Below are 12,676 nucleotides of genomic sequence, written 5' to 3'. Positions count from 1 at the left end.
CTCATATGCATGTGAAAGCTGGACAGTGAATAAGGAAGACTGTAGAAGAATTGATGCTTTTGAGTTATGATATTGGAGGAGGATATTGAAAGTGCCATGGACTGCCCATAAAACCAACAGATCTATGTTGGAAGAAGTGTAGCCAGAGTACTCCTTGGAGGCCAAGATGGCCAAACTTCGTCTCTCATACAGCATTTTACTTAGCTAAAATTTTAGAGTGGAGTTTTAGGAAAAACTCTGGATTTCTAACTGCAAAGTCAGTGGTTCAAACCCACCAATCACACTCTTCAGAAACTCTGTACAGGTTTGCTATGTGTCAGAATCGACTCACTGGCATTTAAGAGTAATAATAAATGTTAACAGAAAACTGAAAATACTGGATTCAGTTTACCAGTCCCATCCAGTTGTGGGTTTAGTAGCATTAACAGTAATTTTATAATCCTATTTGATTTCAGAATGTTTTTGATGTAGTTAGTGCCATCCAGTCAGTTCTAAATGTTGGTGGCTTTGAACTGCTGAACTTACGGTTAACAGTCTAGTGCTTACCCTACAGTACCACACCTGTAAGATTTCTACTTGCTTTTGGAATAAAACCTAAGAAGGGTTCTTTAGAACTGGATTTACCATTAGTCTTAATGGTTAAAATTGTTTTTCAGAATTCAACCAATACATTAATGTATAATTAAATCTGTGTCTTACATTAAAGGGGAGATATATAAGGAGCTCTGGTATAGTGGTTACGAATCAGGCTGCTAACCTCAAGGTCGGCAGTTCGAAACTACCAGCGGTTCCGCGGGAGAAACATGCGGCTTTCTGCTCCCGTAAAGATTTACAACCTCGGAAACCCTGTGCAGGGTCACTATGAGTCGGAACCGACTCCACGGTACTTGCCAACAACAATTTCACAATATATGACTAGGTACTTTGTGATAGATGAAATAATTGAGAGACCTAGGCTCAAAATGAAAATATGGGATGAAACATAAAAAGTTTAACATAATGAAATATGCAGCATAACTATTAGTAATCCCTTCGATGAAATTAGATCTCATAATAAAACACATAAATACTCACTTTTAGGAGAAAAAAAACCATTAAATTTTTTTTGTTTCATAGGTTATATTTCTGACAGCTTACTTAAATATAATTGAAGTTATATTGATTATATTTGGAAGCTCAATAATTCTATATTCTGACATAGCTTGGGAGATGAAAAAGGCTATAATTTTATAATAAAATGTATTCATTAGACATGATCATCAGATCATAATTCAAGAATTCATTTTTAATGTGTTAGCATCTGATCGTGTCCTAAAACAATGTTGATATCTAGAGTACACAGCTGGGGAGGAATAATCTAATTTTTTTCTGAGCTAATTTAGAAACAAAACAAATTTATTTTACATTACTGGCTTTGCTTCTAATGATTAAACAGGTTTTTATATAAATTTTAAGAACTATAGCAATATAATTGTATTTAGGATGCTTCTTCCTTCTCATACTAAATTATTGTGCGTAAAGCAGCATCCATAAGTTACTTTTCAAGACCATTCCTGCATTTGGAGATTTTTCATATATAGATTAAGTGTTAATGATGTAGTAGGAAAAGGAGAAGTATGTATACATGCTCTTTTCTTTATGTATTATATCAACAAACATCACCTTTCTGTTCTAATTGGAAAAATAGTATAAGCCCATTACTTTTGTACTGAGAAAGTCCCAAAAGAAAGATCAAATTTTCTCTCACAAACAAGAGATAGTATGAGAATAAAATTACCAAATAAAATACAGTGTCATTTTTTTTAAAGGCTAGAAAAGTAATATTGATTTCTAAACATGAAAGAAAATCCTAGGAAGAAAAAAAATCAGGTCAGACTGCTTTAGGAAGTGAAGAGTTAGCGTCAAAAATTGTGTTGAGGGAAAAGATTTGTTTTTTGGACCAGAGTTTAAACACCTGATATATGTTTTCCTCTCGTGTATAGTCTGCATCTAATGGAGCGTAGAAAGAAGAGTATTAGCAGCAAACTTTCTGATCCAATCAAGAAGTCTCTAAACTAAGGCTCAACATGAAAGAGAAAATTTTAAATCAGTAAAATGAACATTATATAAGACAGTAGGATTTTAAATAAAAATAATAGTGCAAAATAACTAGAAATTAATTTGAAAATCATGTTGGGAATAAAACTTAGGACTAGGATATACAGTATAGTAAATAAAACTAAAATAACGGAAATGTTAGCAATCTTGCATTCATAAAATTCACAGATTCTTACTGAGCTTTTCCAAATGGGTATAATTGCCACAAATACACATTGTAAGTTTTACTCTGCACAAGGGTACCTAGTCAATGGGGCAAGAAGAAAATGTATTTCACCAACATTCCAGTTGCCAGATAGGCATTATCCTCAATTTACAGAATGGGAACCCAGGCTTATATATGATCAGAAACCTGCCCAAGGATATACAGTTTAAAAATGGTAATGCTAGAATGGTTAGAACAATAAGCCAGTTTAGTGTAGAATTCATTATCTTAGCAAACATAGTAAGGAAAACATATAAACACACATGATGTTGTTAAGTGTCATAAAGTCATTTCTGCCTCATAACAACCCTGTCTAGGGTTTCTGAGGAGCAGCTAGTGAGTTTGAATTGCCCCCACATTGTGCTTCAAACTGACCTTGTGGTCCAGTGCTTATCCTACAGTTCTATATCAGGACTCCATAAATGTACATACTCACACATACATAATTTATTCTAAATAAGCAGACTAGAAGAAACTAACTTTTTAAAAGCAACAATCCAGTGATTTGGAAAAGTGTGTCACTTCATACCAAGATGTTAAATAGCAGTTTTTATGAACAAGAATATAAGATCAGGAAAGTAGAGAAGAATGTTCATGCTGAAAAAGAAAAATTTAAGAGAGAGAAGTGTGTTTTGAAATAGAATAGCAATTTTAGCAAATACATTGCAGAGCATAGTTTGCTAGTAATGAGTACAAGATACTCCTAGTCTGACTCTGGTAAAGACTGTCTTCTAGTTGGAAAAAATTTAAAATACCGACCAGTGATATTAAGAATGTACAAGAGGACACAGTCAATGTGAGCAAAGGGTTTGATTCATATTGTTAAGTGCTGTCGAGTTGATTCCGACCTATAGCGACCTGGTATAGGGTTTCCAAGGAGCAGCTGGTGTGCTTGAACCACCAACCTTGCAATTCAAATGACTTTGTAGTCTGACACATTAGCCCACAACACCACACCAGGACTCCTTGATTCATATTGCTGTTGTTGTTCTTGGAGTGGTTCTGACACATAGTGACCCTGTGCAGGGGTTTCTGAGGCTGTAAATCTTTACGGGAGCAGAAAGACTCATCTTTCTCCTGTGGAACAGCTGGTAGTTTCGAACTGTCGACCTTCTACCACTACACTACCAGAGCTCCTTATTTGATTCATATTGTTGTTGTTAGGTGCCATCAAGTTGGTGCCAACTCATAGGAACCTTATGCACAGCAGAATGAAACACTGCCCCATCTTGGACCAACCTCACTACTGCTGCCACACTTGAGTCCATTGACATTTTATTTGGGGTCTCATTTCTTTCTCAGTTACATAGCTGTCAGTTCCTGAATGTTTTTAAAGGTTTACTGATATGTCTGTAGAGCTATGCTCATCATTCTTTTTCTCTGCTCAAACTTCATCTCTCATACTTCGGACATATTGTCAGGAGAGACCAGTCACTGGAGAAGGATATCATGTTTGTCAGTCTCAGATGATTTGCTTGGATTATTTGCATGGTATTTTCAATAACCTCATATGCATGTGAAAGCTGGACAGTGAATAAGGAAGACCGTAGAAGAACTGATGCCTTTAAGTTATTGTGTTGAAGGAGAATATTGAATGTGCCATGGGCTGCCAAAAGAACCAATAGATCCATTTTGGAAGAAGTGCAACCAGAGTGCTCCTTGGAGGTCAAGATGGCCAAACTTGGTCTCCCATACTTTGGATATATTGTCAGGAGGGACCAGTCTCTGGAGAAGGATATCATGTTTGGTAAGGTGGAAGGTCAGAGAAAAAGAGGAAGACCCCCAATGAGGTGGATTGGCCAAGTGGCAGCATCGATGGACTCAAGCATGGCAACAGCATGAGGTTGGCCCAGGATCAGGCAGTGTCTTGTTCTGCTGTGCGTAAATAAGGTCGTTATGAGTTGGTACCAACTCAATGGCACCTAACAACAACAACATATGTGTATATACATATACATGCACACACACACACACTTTAACAGTGATGCCAGAAATGGAGGCAGAGACATACGCATATATATATACATATACATATGTGGACCTCTGCTGTGGCACTGTAGGATAGCATTGTACTGCAAACCACAAGGTTGGCAGTTCAAACGTACCAGCTGCTCATAGGAAACCCTATATAAGGTTGCTATGAGTCAGAACTGACTCGACAACACTTAAGAACAACAACAACAACATATATGTATCTAATTATATATGTATAACAAAACATTTATTTAGCAATACATTGTAATTTGAATTAGATACTTATCAAGGTCTTTTAAGATACCTTTGTGAGCAAGATAGAAAATCACCAGTTTTATGGTTGTTGCTGTTTTTATGCGACCCTGTATAGGCTTTCTGAGGAGCAGCTGGTGAGTTTGAACCGCTGACCTTATAGTTTAAACTGACTTTGTAGTCCAGTGCATTAACTCACAGAGTCACACCAGGACTCCAGTTTTATGGTTGTTGTTTTTGTTAAATGCTGTCAAGTCGATTCCGAGCCATAGCGACCGAGGAGCATCTGGTGAATTTGAACTGCCGACCTTGCAGTGAAAACGGCTTTGCAGTCTGGCGCATTAACCCACAGCACCACACCAGGACTCCACACCAGTTTTATGGTAGTATAATTAAATTAATTGTTGATGGTTGATCAACCTTTTTTCAAGCTAATTTTATCCTTTATACTGTTTGAATTGTAAATGTACTTCTGTGACTTAGTTGAAAAGACTTTTCAGATCTATGAATTATACAAAGTTGTGAAGATAAGCTAATGCCTTATATGTATTATATGCTAATCAAATTTATCTTCAAAAATATTTTGCTATTCTGAAACAATCATGCCAACTAATATGCTACTTAACAGCAAATGCTGTACAGACCTTTATTTACTTTTCAAACATAACATTCTTACCAACAAAGGATGAATGAGTTTAACAGTGGTTCATTTGAAAATTATTGATTTTCCCCCACAGACTCTATAATCTTCATCTACTTTAGGAAAGCATCATACTTTGTTACTCTTATTTTATCTTAAATACTTCTATTCTTCAGATATATTAAATTAACTCTCAAAACATCCTATGAAAACTTTGAATCTCTTAGAGTAGAAATATATAAAATTGCTTCTTAAAAAACAAGACAAATTACACACTAATGGTAAGTATGAAGAAATCTAGTAATTATACCATATAATTTCTCTACTTGTGAAGATTTCAGAAGAATGACAGGAAGTTGCTTTAATATCTCTGTTCTCATGGTAGAAGTATATCTTAATTTCAAAGATTTGTAACTAATTCAGAACAGTTTTGTGTATAGTAATAATGAAATATATTATGAAATTCATGCAAAGTGATCAGAAAAATGATAGCAACAAGTTCTTTACAGAGGATTAAATACACACAAAAGGAACAGTGAAATATCTCACCTGTCTAATACCCAACCGATATGCAACAATACGATCCACTGCATCAGGGTTCATTTGTGTCCACTGTAAACTGTAGGAATAAACACGGTGTCTGTTCTGCCATACAGGGTTGTAAGTGTCATAATAGAATTCTGGAGCATAGGCTTTTCCTAAAAACAAAAAAGAGTGCTCAAATTGTAATGATGACATATTATAGTTTACACAGATTTGCTGAACTTTTTGACTCCTTTACCACCTCCTAGTCAATGTTCCATATATAATTCTTCTAATTGAAAAGGCAATTAAAGTCCAATGCAGATGCTATTACAAGGTATTAATTCTAATTCATTTTCCAGATATATTTAAAGAATAGATGTAAAATGATTTCTTGGCCAATTGAATGTGTAACATGAAAGGAAGACAAAAATCAGAGGATCCCAAGGTTTCTGGCCTAAGCAAATGGAAGAATGAAATTACTATGAACTGAGAGAGAAGTAATGTGATGGGAGGGTCAAATTTAAGGGAACGGGATTAGGAAGTTATTTTTGAAAAATTTGAGTGGCCTAGGTAGAGGCATCAAGTATACAGTTGTATATACTAGTATGCGGTACATCAGAAACCAATACTAGAGACACAATTTTGCTAGACATTGACATAGAAGTCACATTCAAAGCTATGAGATTGTAGAGACAATTAAAGGGCGACAATACATAGGGAAAAGGACTAAGATATGACTACTGAGGCAAGCCAAAATTAAGAGGTTAGGATTCTACAAAAGTCTGTGATGGCAGAAACAGTGATTCAGAGGAAGACAAATGTGGTATGCTATAAGCCAAAAGTGAGTGAGCAACTCTGTAAAAAAAAAAAAAAAAGTCACTGAAAATGAATATTCATATTTATGCTATCTATGACTTAAAAGTCCATTAGAAAACTTTGAGTTTGGTTAATGATAAAAGGAGGTTTTATTTGGATTTTAAGGGCACATGAAGTGTATATATAATAAATGAACAATTTCAGTTTGTCATTTTTTAAATTGCCAAGTTGAAAAGTGTACATACCATTGGAAATTCTAGTTTCAACTTCCTGGTATTCTGAAATATACTATTTTCACATCTTCCATTATACATTTATTTATTTAAAGATATTTACTGAGAGCCTGCTAAATACCTAGTAGTGTTCTGAGCATTTCTAATTTAATGAGTTGGGAGGTATCATCTCTGTCATCATAGAAAATGCACCAAGTTTCTCAGAGTTTTCAAATAGCTTTGCGCTACTTATTGGATGATAAGCTGAAAAGTTGAATTTCTATCATTTCAAATTCAATATCCTTTCTGGTTTTCCTGTTTTTGAAATTAGATTAAATACTAACTGTCTTCCTGGGGCTTTCCCTGTGTGTAGTAACTTCTTTCACCTGGTTTTGAATATAGCTTCATCATCAATCACCCATCATCTAGAGTTTGTAAATGAGTTGATTAAAAAAAAGAAGAAATGTATAAGCAGATAATTAAAGGATGATTTTTGAACACTAAAAATGGAAGCATTATCCTGGAGAGGTTCACAAAGAAAAAATAAGTAAATGACATAAGATGAACTAATTTTTTTTTCTTTAGTTGAGGTGAAATTCACATACCATAAAATAAACTTTTAAAAGATGCACCGTTCAGTACATTTACAAAAGTGTGCAATATTCACACCTAGATAGTTACGAAAATTTTCATCATCACAGAGGAGATACTGTACCCACTAAGAAGCCATACCCTTCTTTCTGCTCCTGGTGATAGCCAGTGTGCTATTTGTGTCTATCAATTACCTATTGTACATATTTCATATAAATGGAACCATGTGTCTGGATTCTTTCACTTACATGATGTTTTCTAGGTTTATCTACCACTTAGCATACAGCAGTGCTTCATTCTCATGCGGTTGAATAGTATTTCTGAACAACAAGGTCTACAGTTCAAACAAAGCCACTGTTCCTCAGAAACCCTATAACAGGGTGGCCATAAGTCAGAACTGACTTGATGACACTTAACAACAACAATATTTGTGAAATTAATTCTTGACAGTCTTACTAGGTAAATTGTTGTTAGGTCCCCTGAATTGGTTTCCTAAACATAACAACTAATATCTAACAAACAAGAAAGTAATGAGCTAGTTAAATGGGTAATAAAAATCTAGAGTTTTTTCATCATGGATGAGTGTCTACATTGAATTGAAGAGGTGAGAGTCTACTGTTGTTATTGTTATTGTTTTTGGTTGTCACCAGCCTGGAAACACAAGGGATATGAATCTCAGTTCTGAGAAGTACTCTTGTTTTTATAATATAAAAGAATGTAAGTTACATTCAAAGGGAAACAAGGAGAGAAAAGTCACAGCCAAGGTGTATTTAGCCTGGAAAAGGTAAACAACATCATTCAAAGCTGGGACATATGGAGTATTTTAATAGTTGAATATAGAGATAGAAAATTAGACTAAATAATAACAGGATCTATGAAATAAGATAAATACCAGTGAGTGTCTATTAAAATGATGCAACGCTAAACTTCTACCACATTTCTGTCAGTTTGTCATACTACCAGTATTTCAAATAATAGCAGGGTCACCCATGGTGGACAGGATTCAATGGGCCTTCCAGACTAAGGCAAACTAGGAAGAAGGAGAGGTAGCCTACGTCTGAATATTTGGTCACTGAAAACCTTCTGAATAGCAACAGAACATAGTCAGATATAGGGCCGGAAGATGAGTCCCTCAGGTCGGAAGACAATCAAAATACAACTGGGGAGAAGTTGCCTCCTCAATTTAGAGTTGACCATGATTGCGTGAATAGCGTAAAACTTTCGAGACCTTCATATGCTGATGGGGCAAAACTCAAAATGAGGAAAAACAGCTATAAACCACAATGAATAATAATGAAATAATCAAATATGGAATGTACACAGTATGAATCTAGGAAAATTGCAAGTTGTCAACAATAAAATGGAACACAAAAGAGTGATATCCTAAGCATAGTGAGCTGACATGGACTAGTATTGGTTACTTTGAATCAGACAATCAGATAGTTTACTGCACCAGAATGAAGTATTACAGAGGAATGGCATAACATTCATCATAAAAAGAACATTTCGAGATCTATCTTGGTATACAGCACTGTCTATGACAGAAAATATTCCCACACCAACATGGAAGACCAGCTAATATTCAAATTTATGTGCTAACCACTAATGCCAGTGATTGTGAAATTGAAGAATTCTACCAACTTCTTCAGTATGAAATCGATCAAATGTGTACTCAAGATGTATTGGTAATTACTGGTGATTTTATTGCTGAGATGGGAAATAAAGAGGAAGATTTAGAAAACATGGCCTTGGTAACATGATATAATTTTGCAAGACCAGTGATTTAGCCTTTTCCAATACCTTTTTAAAAGAGCATAAAAGGCGATTATACACACAAACCTCATCAGATGGAATACACAGAAATCAAATTGACTACATCCGTGGAAGAAATGGTGGGAAAACTCAGTATCATCAGCCAAAATACAACCAGGTGCCGACTGTGGAATAGATCATCAAATGTAATATGTAAATCCAGGCTGAAATCGAGAAAATCATAACAAGTCCAGAAGAGCCAAATATGACCTTGAACATATGCCACCTGAATTTAGAGATCCTCTCATTATCAGGTTCGATGCACGTTATTAGGAGGGACCAGTTGCTGGAGAAAACTTCATACTTGGTAAAGAGAAGGGTCAGCAAAAAGAGGAAGACCCCCAACAAGACGGAGTGAGACAGCAATGGGCTCAAGTGTAACAACCATTGTGAGAATGGCATAGGACTGGGCTGTGTTTCATTCTGTTGTGCTTAGAATCACTCTGAGTCAGAACTGACTCTGTGGCACACAACCACCACCACTCCCTTAAGAGATTATGGATTTTCTTTCCTTGCGGTGTTTACTCAATAACCATCTAACAGGGCTGAGATGGGTAACGTCCACAAAATGGAAATTAAGATACTGCTCAGTCTTGAATGTGCAAAAGCTTATGAGAGGCTTGTCTACTGTAAATCAGATGTACTTTAAATTTATATTAAATATGACTTAAATATGAAGGGTATGTGTAAGTATCAGCTCATAAACTCTAAGGGGTCTAGGAATCGAGATTTTAAATAAATACCCTTAAGTTATTCTGGTGCAAGGGATTGCAGACTATATATCACATAGCTAATATTTCTCTTCTGAAATTGCCTCCACAGTCTGTATTATGAAAGACATCAAAACAAATTCTACTATACAAGAAATATTCTTTCCATCAGATACCATTTTCTTTCTCCTGGCAATCTTTTCTCCTCTGAAGCATATGGCAGCATTCCTGATCCAACCAGGATCTCTGGAGCAAGGCTAGTAAAGATCAGAAGGTGGTATTGAGCCCAGGAAATGGTAGAATGATGATGAGTAATGTCATTCTGAGCCCTTCATGATGACTGTTTTGTTGGCTGTGAGGGGTGTAATTGATTATATGTCACAAATTGCCATTATTATAGGACCATTTATCTGAAAGAATAATTTTAAGGTTCTTGAAGCAGTCTGGCTGTAGTTTTTAAAAAAATCTCTCATATTCTTGTGAATAATACACATTTATTTGTGAAAAGATATTTTCAAAGTAATAAAAAAAAATTAATGTATAATCCAATCATTTAAATATTCTAAATAGACTAAAGGCCTATCACAGTTTTTCTATTGAATTGCAGTTTATTGCAAAGTGTTTACAATGTATATTTTAAAATATTTTAGAGAATCTACATTCTGTCCTAGAGTCCAGGTGTGACTTTGTAAACTAAACAATGGACTGCTAATCACAAAATTGGCAGTTCAATCCCAGTAGCCACTCCTAGGAAACCCTTTGCAGGGTCACTGTGAGTCAGAACCAACTCCATGGCACTAACAACACATTCAGTCCCAACAGATGGAATAATTTTCATGGAACATTAGAGAAGGAAATGCCTTAGAGATGATCTGTTCCATTATGTCATGTTACAGACAGACATTTAGTGAGAGTGGAAATGGTGATGATACATGGAAGTTGATAAAAATAAATGATGAAATACAATAATATCCATTGTAAAGTTTGGCTTTGATTGAGAAAATTTTACTGTAGTTGAATAATTGCCATACCATAAAATTAAAGGCCAAAAAAAAAAAAAAAAGGTTTTAGATACTCACTATTTTTAAGGCAATTCCAACTCATAGTGATCATTATAGAACTATCCCCTAGGATTTCAAAAACTATAAAATTGATGGAAGGAGACTAGCACATCTTTCTCCAAAGAGCAGCTGGTGGGTTCAAACCATAGACATTTCTGTTATCAGTTGAGCATTTATCCAGATGGTACATATGGAGTCCTGGTGTGGCACTGTGGTTAACGTGCCAGACTGCAAAGCCACTTGAACTGTAAGGTTGGCGGTTCAAACTCACCAGCGGCTCTTCGGAAACCCTATACAGGATCTCTATGTGTCAGAATCAACTCACAACAACAACATATATAATATTGATTACTAATAAATAAGACATGATCTGAAGTAATTTTGGTTAGTTATATATGGATATACTTATTTAAGTTTCAGAGCATAGTTGTATTGAATTTCCTTTGGACAAACTTTAAAAAGAAAAAATGTTACCTGATTTCATTTGACAATGTCATTTTAAAATCAACAAAACAAAACAAACAGACAAAACCAAAATGCTTACTTTCCTTTACTCATTTTAGAGCTAATAATAATTAATCTTTACACACTCATTTTTTAACAAGCAAAAGGTAATATTACAGAAATACCCTTAAAATAATCTTAGACACTGATATCCAAACATGACATCTACTGGTTGAAAAGGGAAAAGATTTTTTTTTTAAATCCTCCATCCAGGCCTTTAAATTTTTTTTCCTTCTAACAAGCATGTCAAAGAAAACAAAAAACATCGTACTAGCTTTATTTTTAAACAATGTTGATCCAGTTTATATATATTTAGACTAGCTAGTTTAGAATTCATTATCTAAACTTACAGATAATTTTTAGACATTTTGTATATGATTATATACCAACTTTGAATTTTAAAACATTCATAATATATATAGTGAGAAAAAATTAATTTCTGTTAGAAATTTTACATAAATGATGTATATAATAATAAATGTAATTTTTTCAAGTTGTGAAGAACGAGTAGGATGAGATTTCAAAATATGATTTTATGAATGAAGATAAAAAATAAACTAAAAATAGCTATCATCCAAATTGAGAACACTTAAAACAATAAAAATTGATTTTAAGAATCACTGTAAAAGTTAATACAAACAATTTTAGTAATGAAAACAAAAGAAAATGCATAATAGTGGTCAAGATTATTTATGTTTCCCTTTGCAAATAATTAAGGTTTTGAAAAATAGCCTGTATAGAAAGACAAATAAAACAAATAAAGTAACTATATTTGTTTAAAGGAGCTCTGGTAGCGTAGTGATTAAGAATCGGACTGCGAACTGCAAGGTCAGCAGTTCGAAACTACCAGCTGCTTCGCGGGAGAAAGATGAGGCTTTCTGCTCCCGTAAAGATTTACAGCCTCAGAAACCCTATTCAGGGTCGCTATGGGTCGGAACCGACTCGACGGCACTTAACAACAACAACGTATTTGTTTAACAAAGATTTAGAGGACGTGCTTCCATATATAAGGAATATTTGTTTTTTGTCTTTTTTTAGAACATAGATTAAATGGGTAATACTTTGCTAAGAGGTTTTGAGAAAATACAGATAAATGACAGCTAGGCCGTTTTATCTATCTATCTATATATATAAAGATATATCTATAAGGAGCTCTGTAGCGTAGTGGTTACGAATCGGGCTGTAAACCGCAAGGTCAACAGTTCGAAACTACCAGCTGCTCCGCGGGAGAAAGATGAGGCTTTCTACTCCCGTAAAGATTTACACCCTCGGAAACC

At 34.8% G+C, this 12,676-nt stretch overlaps 1 protein-coding gene across 2 annotated transcripts in view; it reads right to left on the bottom strand.

Annotated features, from left to right (window-relative positions):
- The window catches only part of MDGA2 (MAM domain containing glycosylphosphatidylinositol anchor 2), a 1,390,890-nt gene that overhangs the window by 105,014 nt on the left and 1,273,200 nt on the right, over window positions 1-12,676 (bottom strand). For both annotated transcript variants that reach the window (XM_006873307.1, XM_006873308.1), the window contains one exon: window positions 5,718-5,866. In XM_006873307.1, coding sequence (XP_006873369.1) covers window positions 5,718-5,866 — 149 coding nt within the window. The remainder of the gene's footprint in view (window positions 1-5,717; window positions 5,867-12,676) is intronic.

Source organism: Chrysochloris asiatica, unplaced genomic scaffold (assembly GCF_000296735.1).
Source record: "Chrysochloris asiatica unplaced genomic scaffold, ChrAsi1.0 scaffold00235, whole genome shotgun sequence".
Classification (NCBI taxonomy): Eukaryota; Metazoa; Chordata; class Mammalia; order Afrosoricida; family Chrysochloridae; genus Chrysochloris; species Chrysochloris asiatica.
Note: the sequence above shows the minus strand (reverse complement) of the source record. Positions and strands in the feature narration are given on the sequence as shown.